The sequence below is a fragment of the Eublepharis macularius genome, chromosome 8 (genome assembly GCF_028583425.1).
Source record: "Eublepharis macularius isolate TG4126 chromosome 8, MPM_Emac_v1.0, whole genome shotgun sequence".
In the NCBI taxonomy this organism is placed as follows: Eukaryota; Metazoa; Chordata; class Lepidosauria; order Squamata; family Eublepharidae; genus Eublepharis; species Eublepharis macularius.
This window is the reverse complement of record NC_072797.1, coordinates 102,085,336-102,101,968: the sequence shown is the minus strand read 5'-3', so window position 1 is coordinate 102,101,968 and position 16,633 is coordinate 102,085,336. Positions and strand designations below refer to the sequence as shown.

Genomic DNA, 16,633 nt, shown 5'->3' with positions numbered 1-16,633 from the left:
CATGATTACATGCCTCTAGCCCTGTTCACGTTACACCAAAAATGCATACAATTGTTTGTAAGAAAGACCCAACAGGCATTCACTTTACAAGTGAAACTGGGGACTAGTACCTAGATAAACGTGGGATTTAAATCACACATTCAGTTGAACATGTGTTGCACTTAACATGAGAATTAAACATATAAAGAAAATCAACTGTACACTGTACATGGATTGTAACTGTGTTCACTGTAACTTGTGAACAGGGCTTATGTGTCACTGAAAGACACAAATGGGTTATTAAGGCGAGTGAAAAGTAGGCATGAGCCATACTTAGCGTCCCTTGAGCACCGACAGACTACTGGATGCAATGTAATACACCGACAGACAATGCAATTTGTACTAGCCATTTCATTTAGCAAGGGACAGTATATAGTTTTCCTGGAAAGGGTGTCAAAGCCAGGTGACAATTGCCCAGCTACCTAGGCACAGTGGCATGTTATTAGCTTATCTCTGCAGCTTAAGCCTATCAAAGGATCAAATGACTTTAACGTAAGAAAGCAGCATTTCTACATTATGCATAATCTTGATATATTTGTATGTAAGGGTAAGTATTCACTTATTTATTTCATCCACAGAAGCAAGTCAGCCACAAACTTAGACATGCAATATGTGCCTTGGTTGCTTTTCCTGAGCTCACAAACTATGTCAGAATAACTTTATGTGGAAATACATAATGGAATAATTAGACTTTTTCCTAATTTCAAATGCAATAGCATCCATATTGGACACAACTACATTGTAAAGACAGTTAGTGAGCACAATTATGAAGAAATGAGCCAGAATGAGTACACTGTACACTATTCTGGGACAGCGTTCTTGCGTTTGTCATCTTCAGGACTTTAGGAAACCATCAAAGGTTTAGGCTCTGAAATTCATTAGGCAGTAATTAGAGACATGATCGTATAGTGCTGTTACCATGAAAAGATCAAATTCCTCTTCCCGCCGAGCAATCATCTGATTCAGAGTCTCATCATCCGGGACTTCATCTTCTTCCTGTAAATAAAGATATAATTACCCACAATAAATGTGTGTGTGAGGCAAGCAAAGGAAAATATATACATATATAGGATAACAGTCAACTATTTTACAAACAGCAGAAACCTTAATCTAACCTATTTTAAGGTTATGCAATGGGCAAAAAAGGAACATGGATTTGAGCGTGCTCAGAATTTTACAGTATCAAGTAAAGTTTATTATACTCCTAATGCACATTCTACATAGCAAGATTAGATCACTTTAGTAATTTTCCTGAAATAAGGCAAATACGGGAGAAGGCTTAGGGAAGGGAAATTAACTCACACTCATAAAAATGCTGTATAAAAACAGCGTTTCACTCACCTGTAACTGTTGTTCGTCGAGTATCTTCTGTGCAGACACACACTGGGACTGCACACGCACAGGCCTGTCGCGGAGCAATTTTTCTAGCTTTAAAATCTGTTAAGGGGGACGCTCGCCCCTACTGCGCATGCACAGTAGCATTTGCACCAAAACGCGGTCGCTAGGGCGAGCGCCCCCAGAATCCCTCAGTTCTCCTGAGCCACCGGAGAAGCAATATAATTAAACAAAACTCACAGCGGGGCAGGAGGGAGGGAATGTGTGTCTGCACAGAAGGTACTCGACAAGCAACAGTTACAGGTGAGTGAAACACTGTTTTTTGTTGTCATCCTTCTGTGCAGTCCCACATTGAGAGTATAGCGAGCTACTCACCAATGGAGGGGTGTGTGAGTGATTAATCGAAGAGTGATTGCAGTACAGCTCTCCCTACAGCTGAATCACACTGTGCATTTGTGTCCATAGAATAATGTCTGATGAACGTATCAGGAGAGGACCAGGTTGTGGCTTGGCAGACATCCTGCAATGGAACACCTCGAAGAAAGGCAGCGGACGCAGCTTGAGCATGAGTTGAGTGGGCCTTGATTGGGGAAGGACATGATTTCCCAGCCTTTCGATAACACAGTCTAATGGATGACACAATCCAATGAGACAGAGTCTGAGAAGAGGCAGAAAGGCCTTTGCGAACACCGGAATAACAGACAAACAAGGACTTTGATTTATGAAATTGCTTTCTTCTGTCTGGATAATACAATAAAGAACGTTTAAGATCTAAAGTGTGTAGTGATTTTTCTGCACTGTTAGACGGGTTAGCAAAAAACACAGGTAGTACCACCTTCTGTTGCACATGAAACTTAGACACCACCTTTGGTAGAAATTCAATACTGGTGTGTAACATGACTTTCCTGGGAAAAAACTGTAAGGGTGGGTCAACACGGAAAGCAGAGGTTTCCCCCATACGCCTAGATGAAGTAATGACCACGAGAAAAACCACCTTCATGGACAGAAAGGGAAGAGGGAAGGAGGCCAGGGGCTCAAAGGGAGGCATCATCAGCTGAGCAAGCACCAAGGGTAGGCTCCACTGTGGAACCGGGGGCACCTTGGGAGGGAAGGTTTTGAAAAGACCCTTTAAAAACTGTTTGGAGATGTGATGGGCAAATATGGTTTTACCATCCACTTTATCGTGGAAGGCTGAAATGGCAGCCATATGAACCTTGATACTGCTGACGGACAGACCTTCCGTATGAAGGTTGAATAAGTACTGAAGGACCTATGGCAGGGGGCAGACAAAAGGGGAGATGTAGCTGGCCAGCAGCTAATGACAAAAACGGTTCCACTTCTGCCCATAAGAGACCCTAGTAGTCAACTTTCGTGCATTTAAGATAATTTGGGAAACCTCTCTAGAGAACCCATAGCCGTGGGGTTCAGCAGCCAGACTGTCAGGTTCAAAGTGGTGATGTTGTGATGCCAAATGCCCTCCCTGTGTAGGAGGTCGCGTGTTGGTGGGAAGTGGAGGAAGCAGCCCTGGGCCATGGAGTGAAGTGTCGAGAACCATTCCTGGCATGGCCAGAAGGGAGCAATTAGAATACAGTGGGTTTGGAAGAGACGAATCCTGCAAATAACTTTAGTCAACAAAGGTGTAGGGGGGAAAGCATAGAATAGACCCTGGGACCAAGGGATTTGGAAGACATCTCCCAATGACTGAGGATCTGTCCCCGCCTGGGTACAGAATCTGATCATTTTCTTGTTGACCCTGGTAGCAAAAAGGTCTAACTGAGGGAATCCCCACTGATGGTATATAGGGAGGAGATATTTGTCATTGATGGACCACTCATGCTGATACTGGAACACCCTGCAGAGGGTGTCTGCTGTGGTGTTTGCAGAGCCTGCCACATGGATGGCATGTGGATGGATGTTGACTATTGCCCACTCCCATAGGGCAGCAGCTTTGGAGCAGAGTTTGAGCGACGCCGTCCCTCCCTGCCTGTTCAGGTAATGCAATGCGGTTGTGTTGTCTGTATGGACCAGTACTCGGTTGTTGCACAGAATACCTGTGAAAGAGGTAAGGGAACAACGGATAGCCCGAAGCTCGAGTATATTAATGTGCATTCTAAGCTCAGCAGGAGACCAGGTGTCCTGGACCACCCTCAAGCCACAGTGCCCCTCCCCCAACCCACTGAGGACACGTCAGTAGATAGGGAGACATCTGCAGAAAAGATTCCTTATTCCACCCCCTGTGACAAATTCAGGGGGTCAGTCCACCATCGCAGAGATGCGAGTATGGCTCTGGGTATGGACAATTTTGCATGTTGACTGGTGAGCTGTGGGTCATACCTACGGACAAACCAATTTTGTAAAGGCTGCATTCTTAAGCAGGCAAAGAAAATAAGACCAAAGAGCGTCTGAATCATGAGGACTGTTTGAAAGCGATTAGTAATGAAAAATTTGGCCAGGCCCTGTAAACGCTTCAGTCTCTCAAGGGGCAAGAAGGCTCTACCCTGCAAGGAGTCAAAAAGGGTCCCAATAAATGTGATTCTCCTATAAGGAGACAGGATAGATTTTTCCCAATTTACAAGCAACCCCAATTGAGACAGGATAGCAAGTGTGAACTGCTAAGAGAGATCGTTTGCAGTGGGGCCCACCAATAACCAATCATCTAGATATGGGTATATAGTGCATCCCTTGGCTCGTAGGAACGCCACCACAACCAGCATACATTTTGTAAACACCTGGGGAGTGGATGCCAGACCAAAAGGCAGGATCGTGTACTTGTATGCCTGCCTGTTGCAGATGAAACGGAGGTACTTTCTATACTCAGAGTGGATTGAAATATGGAAATATGTGTCCTTTAAGTCGATAATAGCAAACCAAACATTAGGTTCAAAAAGCTGTATGACCTTGGCCAAGGTAAGCATTCTGAACTTTTGAACTTGAATAAACTTATTCAGACCTCTAAGGTCGAGGATAGACCCACCGTCCTTCTTGTCTACCAGAAACTACCTGGAATAAAAACCATAGGGTGACACATTTAAATCAACCTGGTGAATAGCACCTTTTTTCAACAGCTCAAACACGTTTACTTGGTCAACAGAACAATCATGTGAAAAAAAAGGAGGCAAAGAAACAGGAGGTCTCTCATCAAAAAGTAACTTGTAACCCACAGAAACAATCGACATCACCCAGGAGTCACTAATAATGCACTCCCAAAAAACAGAATATGGACACAATCTGTCCAGGAATAGGGCTGAAAGCGAGTCCCCCAACTGGTCCCCCAAGTGATCTAGTCAGAAGAGGGACTTTTGTCCATTAGTGGACAACTTGGGTGAAGGTGGTTGACCTTGCTTGCCCCTAGGTCTGGTGGATCTCTTTGAAGACTGGTGTTGAGACGTGGGGTAAGAACAGTGGCCATAGGATGGTTGGTAGGAATACCTTCCATTCTGAGGCTGATAAGAGTGCTGGTAAGCTGGATAGTAGGGATGGGTTTGCTGGAACCTGCCACAAGACTGGAAGGCCTGTTGCGGGGCAATAATGCCAAGAGATTTGGCAGTCTGATGGTTCTTCTTCATTGCGGAGAGCAATTCGTCCGTCTTTTCTTCGAAGAGAAGCGGACCTTCAAATGGAAAGTCCTCAATCTTAGATTTCTTATCATTTGGAAGAGCCGTAGAGCGAAGCCAAGCGTGGCGCTGGAGGACCACGGAAGAAGCTATTGAGCAAGAAGAACAATCTGCCGCATTTTTTCCCGCTGTCATTTACTGTTTAGCTAGCTTCATAGTCTCAGCTTGCAAGGCACACAAAACAGGCTGATGTCTATCAGGGAGGTCACGAATGTAGGAATTCAGCTGTTGCCAAAGGAACAGATTGTAGGATCCCATAATCACTTGAAAATGGGCAATGCAAAATGTCAGGGATGCAGATGAGTACAACTTCCGTCCCAACGCATCTAGTTTCCTGCCCTCTTGATCCGCAGGAGCGGAAAGGGAACCCTGTTGGTATTTCGCCTGCACCTCTTCAGCCACAAGTGAAGATGGCTTTGGATGGATGAATAGGAACGGGCAATCTTGCTGCTTCAGCTTATAACATTTTTCCACTTTACGCGAAGTGGCTGGAGTAGAGGAAGGCGACAGCCACAGAGTATGAGCCATTTCAATAAGGTCCTCAACAGGAGGGAAGGGTACAGTTGCTGGAGAGCCGGAGTATAAAGGCTGCATCAACTTGCTTTCCGGCTTGGAGGTGGAAGTAGAGATCTCCAACTCCAGTGCAGTGGCCATGCAAACCATCTGCTTCAAAAACAACCTGTAATTGTCATGAGGTGAGGATCCAGAATCTCCCAGAGTTTCTTCTGGTGAGGGATCAGATGCGAGATCGGATGGTGCATCGGAATAGGAGGCCAGGTCCTCCTCCTCCTCAGAACCGGAGAACTCTGAAGAGTGAAGGGCGCATTGATACAGAACCGGGGCTGGCGCCGAAGATGCAGGAACCAGCACCGATGGCCTGGCAGGCAAAAGAAAAATGGAACCCGTCGAGGTGGATGGAACCGCTAAATTCGGATTGGCGGCTGGAACGGGCTGCTGGGGTTGGAATGGTGTATTTGTAGAGTGATGAGCGAAGGTGGCAAAGGAGTGGAACCATGCAACAAAATCCTGCCAGGTGGTTAAATGCCCGAGGCCCGGAACGGCTTGCCAAACTGGGAGGGATCGCGGGATCCACATAGACATTTGTTGTTGCCAAGGAAGAGGCTGATGTTGAATCTGTGCTGACGATGAACGTTGGTTGGGGTCCAATGGCGGCAGCTGGAACAGTTCGAAGCAGTAAGAGGGTCAAACTGCAAGATGGGATCAGACGGCATCGGAGGGAATTCCATCTCTTCCACCTGAGGTGGAGGTGTGTGTGGTGGAGAAGGAGTATGCAAAAAGTCAGCAACCTCTTCTTCTGGGATAAGAGAGGGAGGAGACTTAGATTTCTCCCTGCGTGATGCCGAAGCAGAGCGCTTCTTGTGCTTTGTCTTGTCCTTAGCCTTATGAGGCGGAGGTTAGGACAGGCATGCACAGGATCCAACTGTGCAGGAACCGATACCGGTTCCATAGAGGGAGGAGCAGGTGACAGCACATTAGGTTCCGAGGGCAGCTGTTTCTTCAGTTCAGGCAGACGATGCAAATCCGCAGAGCATTTTGATGGAACCAAGGTCACCAACTCAGAATGGGGAGAATGCCCTTTCACGGCAGATCTATGAAAAACTGGGTATCAGGGCTCAACAGGGATTGCTCCCACAAGGCAGCTCTAAGACGTGCTGCTCTATCCCCCCTCGCCTTTGCGGTAAAACTCTGGCAGATTTTACAGGCCGAGACATTACGGCCTTCGCTGAGACAAAGTAAACACAATTCATGTTTATCCGTCTGAGTCATCCGAGTCTCACACTTCTGGCACTTTTTAAACAGCGAAGAGTGAGACATGATGTTGAAAAAGAAAATGAAGATAACCTGAGATAAGTAGGACAACGCTAGAAGAGATGTTCACTCGACGGCGGCAAAGAAAGAACTGAGTGATTCTGGGGGCACTCGCCCTAGCAACCGTGTTTTGCGGGAACGCTACTGCACATGCGCAGTAGGGGCGAGCGCCCCCCTTAACAGAATGAAAAAGCTAGAAAAATCTCTCCGTGGCAGGCCTGCGCGTGTGCAGTCCCAATGTGGGGCTGCACAGAAGGACGACGACGAACTTGATTTGCCTATACATTGTTAATTAAGGGCCTCTTTGCCCGAGAAACAAAGAATTCTGAAACTTGTTCCATAAATCCAAAGGGATTGTTAGACTAGTGTGCATCAAACAGTAGCCACCCCCTCACACTGTTTTTGAAACTTAGGGAATTTCAAAACCAATTTGAGGTTTGGCATTGGAATCAACAATTCAAACAAAAAATACTCTTGTGTGCAAGTCCTTTGCATGAGAGCCTAAGAAGCAGGCAGTTTTGACCCTGGTCTTTATTTGTAAACTACTTAATGCAGCTTCTGGGGTGAATATAAACTTAGACTTTTATTTATAGTCTATCAAGAATCCTTTACATTATGTTTTTAGTCCTTTAAAATATATTAAAATATAATTAAAATATGTAGTTAATTTTAGCATATACTTACAAAATAAAGATATATAAAAACAGGAAAATGTAACCAATGTTTATTTTAAAACACTCAAGAATGGGGCAAATTCATTTTGAAATATGGGGAAAACCTGTACTGAAACTATAGAAATTGTTGGGGTGCAATCATCCAATCTGTCCCCCTGAAGCAATTCTATCAAAATCAGTGCAACTATTTCAGACGTTTAGAGCATGACGTTTAACTCCCTTTAGCATAGAAACCTGTATAGAAAGAGGATTGGTCATAACATGATCTAACACTTAAATTCACCACTCTAAAATGGGATTGAATTTCATCCTTACTCAACCATGCCGTTTCTTGATATTGTTTATTACCTGATAATCCTTATGTAATTATGCAGAGAAAAGCAAAGTGTGTTAATTATCCTGGTTCCATTTCCATTTGGAGTTCATCAGAACTAGCCTTTCAGCTAAAACTCTTAAAAATTGCTCTCCACAGTACAAAAATGTAGGAGTCCTCATTATGGATTAAATACAACTAATTTTTACTGTTAATTTTTCCATTGAAAAGAAGAAGGTTTTTGAGAATTCAACACTGTTTGAACGCTCTGATGTTATGTCAAACGATTAACCCTTAGGTACTGAAAGACTATAATTAGGTCTCACATATTATTACCAACAGTCAACAATGTGGACCAGCCTTGACAGATTTGAAACAGAATTTTAATCTACTAAAAACTCCTTCCTTAAGAGGTAAAGAATTTTTAAACACAAGTTCAATTAGAAAAAGGTAAATATGTATGTATAATTTGGCTACCACATAAGAATGTGCATTGCTATATCTTTCTAATCTACTGAGCATATTTGTTATACATAATATTCAGAACAATTATCTGATGCTAAAAACTATAAAATAGCCCATTCCTTTTTAATGACACCATTGGTCTTCCTTTGTAATACAATCATTACACCATTGATAGCAGTATATTAGAAGATCCAATAATTGAACAAGTAATACCTTTGACTTTTATGAACTTTATTAGACACAACAAGATGATCACAGCTAAACAATAATGAAAATTAAGGAGATGATGAGGTAGGATTTACCCAGTGCGGACTCCTAATCACTCAAGCTGTGGAAGGTATATGTCTCAGTAAACTGAAAAAAGATATCCCTGCAATTTGTACAGGCCATTATCCTCAGACAACTGCTCAATGACACAAATAGCTCTACAAACTGTTTAAAGAACAACTGCTAAATACAAATAGATTTGTAAAAATGAACAGTTGTCAAGATTCTCAACATGTTCTTAATGTGGTTAGATAGAAGCCACTGACTCCAAATAGATTATGCACAGAAGAGCTAATACAAATTTGTATTATTTTTATATGAATGCCCCCTTATCCCACACCGGCTCAAAGTGCCAAGGGGGGTGGCAACGTATGACTTACCATTTGTGGCTGTCGTGCGGCTAAGTGTGTTGGGTTGGGGAAAGCAATGGTGAACTACCCTGTAAAAACTTCACTGCGAGACTCTGCGGATCTCTCTCGACGCGCTATAGGACAGAAAGACCTGGAGGGGGACGATCTACAGAGTAGCCGAGGGTCGGACGCGACTGTGTGGCTTGGATCGGATCGGTATATGAATGTAGAATTTTTATATGAATCTGTTCACTTTGGTCATATTTGGAGGTCTTGATTTGGATGCCCCCACTATCTGAGGATAGATAGGTGGTAACCCCAAAAAGGGCCTTCTCAGCTGAAACTTTGGAACTCTCACCCCAGGGAGATTCCCCTATAGCGATCCCAGGTCCCCTGCTCCCACCCTCCACCCCCTGCCATCATTCACCTGCCTGGCAAGGGGGTGGGGAGAGGTGGGGAACAGGACTCCTGGGCTTGTTCCCGGGGGCAGCATGATGGCATCATTCCCAGGAGTGATGTCGTCGCACCACCCTGAGAGTGCTCCTGAATGTGCGCAAGGAGCATTGAAAATGTAAGTGCTGCCTCCCCTTCCCGCTGGGAGGGTAAAGGGGCCTGGCAACCCTATTCCTCTATATCCCTGCTACTATCTTCTGCCAGCAGATGAAGATGTTTTTGTTTGCTGTACCCCAGGTAAACTCTTACTGGCACTCCTCCCTAGTTAGTTGTGTGTGTTCGTTTATGTTTTTTCTTTCCCTTTCTTCCTCCCTCTGCATTTTAACGAACAGCAACAACTTTAAAGACCCCACATTAGCACAGAGAAATATAATCTAAACTATTTAAATTACATGTCTATATGTTCTTATTGTATTTATATATATTTTAAATGTTGTTTTAATGTTTTAAATGTTTTAATGCCTGTTGTTACCTCACTGGGGATCCTATTTGAGTGAAAAGGTGGCAAATTTTAAATTAATGTTTTGAATTAATAAATATAGGTCATAAAACTTGTATTACCCGGACACATCATTTCAACACAGCCCTGAGAGCCAGTTTGGTGTGGTTCAGAGTACGGGACTCTAATCTGGAGAACCTGGTTTGAGTCCCCACTCTCTACTTGAAGCCAGCTGGGTGACCTTGGGTCAGTCACAGCTTCTAGGAGCTCTCTCAGCCCCACCCACCTCACAGAGTTATTGTTGTTGTGGGGATAATAACAACATACTTTGTAAACTGCTCTGAGTGGGTGTTGTCCTGAAGGGCAGTATATAAATCAAATGTTGTTATTATTATTATTATTAACATAATGAACTTCAGGAGACTGGGGATGGGGGCAGAAGTGAATGTGTTTCTGTTTTTAAGCATATCAGTAAGCTTGTAGAATACCTCATTTTCTTCTTCATGCTCCAATATGGCCTGTAGAAAAGCCCTCCGTTCATGACTTGAAGATTTTTGGTCAAACATGCCAGCTTGAATAACTTTCTGATCCACATTCAATTTATACTTGGCAGCTGCAAGAATTTTCTCTTCCACGCTGTTCACTGTGCATAGTCGTAAGACTCGAACTTCATTCTGCTGTCCAATTCGATGAGCTCGGTCTTGTGCTTGCAAATCCTGTTAAATATATATTAAATACAATGTATTGGTTGCCTTGAATTATAAATTGGCTGGCCAAGAAAAACAGTATCATAAACATTTTATAACCATAAGTTATAAAACAAGACAAACCCTAATACCTAAACGCAAAACCTGCTTAAATGGTAGATTCTCAGTGTGCAAGATAAAGTGAAAGATCATTTGTTACATAATGTAGTGAATGTATTTAATTTGTGTATTTATTTGAGGGCGCATTTGTAAATATAGCTTTAAAGAGTAGGCTTTAATTCAGTGATTTAAGGTATCAGCATATGCCTTCTGTTGGTACAGACTGAAATCACTGAATTCAGGCATCCAATTATTTGAGTTTCATGTTCTCCCATGCAGCAACCAATTATACTTTATGTCCTTTGATTCTAACTGCGCTTATTTCAAGAGACTCTGTCGTCAGATCAAATATGAATTTATTTATTTTAGAGTATATTCATTAACATTCATAACAAACTGTGATAGTTTACAGCGTTTCAAATACCTTGCCAATACATTTCAGCAGTAAGACACAACCTGTGTGATGCTCAGTAATTGTAAGACCTTAAAAATAATGCCATTTTTGAACTTGGGCCCATTTTCAAGAACTTCCTTTGCCTTGTGACCCCAATACCAATATATTTGTTCTACCAGTGAACATGTGGTGATTTTTATGGACAGCTGAATGTACACCCTGATACATGCAAAGATCTATAGGTAACAATACTAATACAACATTAGCATTCTGTGAAGGACAGAACAGGATTTATCTGGACTAACTTTAATCAAAGAATTATCAATGGAACAAAGCAACAGCTCTTGATGCATTTCTTTGTTCCATACAAGTTGGAATCATGCAATTTCTCCCTCATATCTAATTTGGGTCACTGGAAGTCCCCTGCCAGGTTAAGAAGAGGAAGGATCCATCAGCATCAAGATCTTATACCTCCCTAGAACTTTGTGTCCCCCCTTTCAGGTATCCTGTACCCCTCACACAGTTTGAGAACCCCTATCTTAAAACCAGCCTGGTTTTGATACCTATAATATAATCTACCAATAAGGTGGAGTTTTTAAATAATTATAGGTTCCAAGATCTAGAAAGGTAGGGTAAATATAAAATATTGTAGTACTGATAGAATTATTTACAGAGAAATGTTTTTAAAGTTTTATAAACAAACAAATTAAACTTCAGACAAAACTTTTAAACCTCTTTTCTATGCACTAACATTTTCTAGATATAAACATATTGCTATTCGGCAAGTCATTGTGAAGGAAAACTAGCATAAAATCTAGTCAACAGAAACCCTAAAAGGAAGTGCAATATAATGTGCATGGTTCACTTTGATGTTTCTGAAAACAATACACCATCAAAATTGCCTGGGCTGCCTTTCTGAATTTCAGTCTATTGTCTACAACATTTCTTCCCAAACTACTGAAACAGTCACTTCTTGTCCAGAGGCTGGCATCCACAGCACTGAACTGCATCAAAGATTCCAAAGAACTCTTACACAGAAGAACCCACAGCTAACAGAGCATGAACACTAAGTCTGTGTTGAGATGGAACATTAAATCATCATTTGTACTTAAGAGAACAAGCCTTGGAAGTTTTGACAATTGTCCACTCTTCCCTTATCCTTCTGCAAGCACTGCTTGGGAACCGAAGACTTTCTAGCTTGTGACCAACCATTAACTATTGTATATACCCAACCTAAAAACCATGTTTAGAAATCTGATGTGAAGGCAACGAACTATATTTTGTACAACAAACTGCAACCAAGAAATCTTCAGTTCCTGTGTCATGCATGAGGTGAGAGAAAGCAGAAGCCTGAGGACTTTCAAGGCTTGTTATAAATGCAGCCACTGTATTTTTTATTATAACTAATTTAAGTAAAGGTAGTCCCCTGTGCAAGCATTGAGTCATTACTGACCCATGGGGGGACGTTGCATCACAACGTTTTCTTGGCTGACTTTTTACGGGGTGGTTTGCCATTGCCTTCCCCAGTCATCTACACTTTACCCCCAGGAAACTGGGTACTCATTTTACCAACCTTGGAAGGATGGAAGGCTGAGTCAACCTTGAGCCAGCTACCTGAACCTGACTTCCGCCAGGATCGAACTCAGGTCGTGAGCAGAGCTTGGACTGCAGTACTGCAGCTTACCACTCTGTGCCACGGGGCTCTATATAACTGATTTAAAACAAGCCAAAAAAAGGAGAAATAAGAACAAGAATTCATAACTGTTTCAAAATGCAAAAGAAATGGATCCCCCATGTAATGAGGGAACAATAAACAATGATCAGAAAATAACCTGGTGAGGATTCCAGTCACTGTCAAAAATAATGACAGTATCAGCTGCCTGAAGATTCAAGCCCAGACCTCCAGCCCTTGTGCTCAGCAGAAAGATGAAGTATTGGGAATTGGGCTCGTTGAACTTTTTCAGCAGAGCTGCTCGATCTTCAGATTTTGTTGTTCCTGAAAAGAAAAGTCATTAAAAATTATGCATATAGATGCTGTCATAACTGGGTGCATCTATAAAGGATTGTCGTATTTAATTTTCCCTCACTACTGACTTTGACATTTCATGCAATACAAAAATCACTGTATCTGCAAGAAATGCTGGAGTTTCCACAAAAAATGTTGACCTATTCAAAGCATTTTTGCATACAATGTTATTATTGTGTTGGCTCCAGAGAAATAACCAGTAGGAAAAACATCTTTTACTTGAGAGAGGCTCTAAAGAAAAGTTTTTTAACAAAAATAGTTGGTCCTAACAAGGTATCTTATCTAATGTGGGTCAACACCTCACATGAGCACCTGTAAAACCCATGTTCTGAGAGAGGCATAAATAACGCATACTGAATAAAATCTAGTGTTTTATTTTGTTTTGTTATGAATTGATAGAATGTTGCAATGCATCAATGACAGAGTAACAGAAATTATAAGAGAAGATACACATTATTGTAAGCCAACATATATGTAAGATCTGGAATACAGAGCAAGTCAGTAATTTATAAGGCGTGAAGAAATGCCACTAGCATGATTACAAAACCAACCACTTAAGCCCTGTCCATGTCTTTGAGGAGTAAGCCTTCATGCACACAGCTATACTTTCTCCCAAACATACAGACAGAATTGCGTTTTAATTCTCACTTAAGCAAATAGAACAAGGTAGTCACAAATAACAAGTTAAATTTCTTCTGATGGGGCTCTATTCCACTGATGGTAGGGAGGTCTTTAAATACATACTTTTCAAAGTACTATCAACAGACATGATATAGCTGAGTATCTCAAGTTTCCATTTTGTGCACACACTATTTGTCCTGAGCTGCAAGCACTTTAGAACATAGGTATATTCAGGGAGTATCTCATATAAAGATACAGCTTTTTGCTTACTAGTTTGTACTAAAAATACTGTTGGTTAAGTGGCTGGGCTCTGAGCCAGCACTCTGCTGATTTGACTCCTACTACTGCCATGATTTGATTTATAATAGTTCTAGCTCACCCTCCCCGCAAGCGGGCTCAGGGCAGGTCACAACAAATCACATATAAATTAAAACCATACAATAAATACAGCAAGATAAAAATACCTTCTCATACAGTACAAGTAGAATTAAAACCATCTGAATTCAAAATGTGGCACTAAATGCCACACAATCCAGTATATTCAGACATTATGGGGTAGGACAAAGGCAGACTGCCAGAATCAACAGCAGGACACAATAAAAGAGGAACAGCCTAAAGGCCCACAGCAGAAGAGGGCAGTTAGATAGTCTGCCCACACCTCAACCACAACCACAGGACAGGTGGGACATCGCCGTCTTGCAGGCCCAGTGAAACTCTGCAGGTGACCTTGGGTAAGCCACTCTTCTCAGAGCTAAACTACATGAGACGAATTACACGAGGATGCTCAAGTGAAGAGAGACGCAATGTTAGCTGGGAAGTGTAATTTGAATTTCACCTCTTTACACAGCCTGCAAAGATCACTTCTCAGAGGGTTTGTTAATAATTGACAGAGCCTTCCAGGAGGCAAAGAGGAAATTAACAAACCCTCTGAGGAGCGATCTTTGCCAGCTCCGGAGAGAGAGGTGAAATTCAAATTACACTTCCTGGCTAACATTGCATCTCCCTTCATTTGAGTGTCCTTGTGTAAGTCATCTTGGGTAGTTTAGCTCTCAGTCCCAGTTCCCCAGCTGTACTGTGGAGATATCAACACTGATTTTGTTAGTCGCTCTGGCACTAATCTGTTCAGAAGAGCAGTATATAAGCACATGGCTGCTGCTGCTGTTATTAAAATACAAGGAGATTAAGATCCCGTAAAACAGTAGAGTCTTAAGGAAAAAAGAGTCAGTAGAGGAAATTCAGCGCACAGCATAAGGTTCCATGTGCCCAATAAGCCCATTGTCTAGCTATTAACTGCCCATACACCTGCATTCTGCTCTGTTGTACAATCCTTCGTATAATAAGAAGTATCTTCTGCTTGTATGAAAGGGCATCTTTAGATTCAATCCAAAAACATTTTACCCATATTAATCTGCTATTGAAACACTGATTTTGAAAGACATACGGTAAATTACTCTGGTTTTTCTTCAGATCGCATAAATCTTTTGCATAAGGTAAATTACTTTCACCTAAACTAGAACACATCGATTCACTTTATACAACAGAAAAATCTTGTAGGAATGTACTAATTAGTGTTAAATTTAAGAACTGAATGTCTTTCTGAAGATCTGACCAAAGAAATAAAGATAAACTCCTTCCAATAATGGACTTGAGTGTTTGTCTAACCTGTGTTTTTTTAACAGCAAGTTGTAGCGGTTAGTGTGTCAGAATAGGAGCTGGGAGACCCAGGTTCAAATCCCCACTCTGGTATAGAAACTTGCTGATTGACCTTGAGCCAGTCACACACACTCAGCTTAACCTACCTCACAGGACTGCGGTGAGGCTAAAATGAAGGAGAGAAGAACAATGTACGCTGCATTGGGGACCCCACTGGGGAAAAAGGTGGGGCATAAATGAAATAAGTAAATAAATAAAATAAAGCTGGGACTATAGTATTATCTGGAAATCCTTTGTAAAAATGGAACTCTGCTGTATTTGTTCCTGCATACAGGAATACCAAAAGGCAATCCCACTCCAGCAACTAATGGAACTTGTAGTCAGAGCAACATTTTGAGGAAAATGGTACTAAAGGAAGTCAAAGGAATGATTCCGAGGCATTTATATCGCACTTTTTGACTGTTTCTAATCTCAGTAATGTTTACAACACCAATCCAGTATTATTATCCAGTATTAAACTGGACAGTCTACTGAGGCTGAGAGAGAGCTTACCTTTATTTGTCTAGCAAGTTCATGACTGATGTGAAATTTAAATAAGGGACTTCCTAACTGACCACTGACACTTGAAGTCATTATATTTGTACTAGTGCGCTGAGAAAAAATTCATTATAATTTTGGATCTAGGATCCAGATGGTGGCGGGGGATCTAGAGTATTCTATGCAAGTGGAGCAGCAGAAACAGGTAAATATCCCCCCCTCACTGTTTTTGCACAGGAGAGTGGCTTGGGGAGGAAAACTGGAGCCCTCCCTCCTCCAGCAGCAGTGTTCCAAGCCTGTTTAGGTCCTCTTTTTTAAAAAGAAGCCATATCCCATAGCTGTTGTGCAGCCGCGGGGAACACAAGTTGGCCCTGTAGCAAACTAAGAATCCCATTTTGGAAAATCATAGTTTACAACCTGAAATAGTGATTTTTGTATATATTTTTGGCCCAGAAATTTAGGATTGCATACACCTACTACTATTACACTAAACCAGAGAAACAGTGACCAGCTGATGAGAGCAAGATTTAGCACCTAGAACACACTCCACTACATTTTCTCAGTTTGCTTCATCATGGACATTACCATCAAGTCGTAGGTAAGCAAAGTTTCTAAAGGCAAAATAATCTTCCATAATGGTCATGAGTGATGTCATTTGACAGAAGAGAAGCACACGATGGTTAGTGGCTCGCAGCTTTGGTAGAATTCGATCAAGTAGCTCAAACTTCCCTGAGGCTCGATAAAGCTCAGCTCTGTGAAGACAAAAAAAGCAATCTGCTCCACAATCTTATTAAAAGCAATACTTATGCATATGTCT

General features: G+C 41.9%; 1 protein-coding gene across 3 annotated transcripts in view; it reads right to left on the bottom strand.

Moving 5' to 3' along the window:
* SMARCA2 (SWI/SNF related, matrix associated, actin dependent regulator of chromatin, subfamily a, member 2) overlaps positions 1–16,633 on the bottom strand; it is a 145,916-nt gene that overhangs the window by 41,557 nt on the left and 87,726 nt on the right. For all 3 annotated transcript variants that reach the window (XM_054987638.1, XM_054987637.1, XM_054987640.1), the window contains 4 exons: positions 16,402–16,568; positions 12,812–12,975; positions 10,268–10,495; positions 958–1,035 (listed from right to left, as the gene is read on the bottom strand). In XM_054987638.1, the coding sequence (XP_054843613.1) occupies positions 958–1,035; positions 10,268–10,495; positions 12,812–12,975; positions 16,402–16,568 (637 nt within the window). The remainder of the gene's footprint in view (positions 1–957; positions 1,036–10,267; positions 10,496–12,811; positions 12,976–16,401; positions 16,569–16,633) is intronic.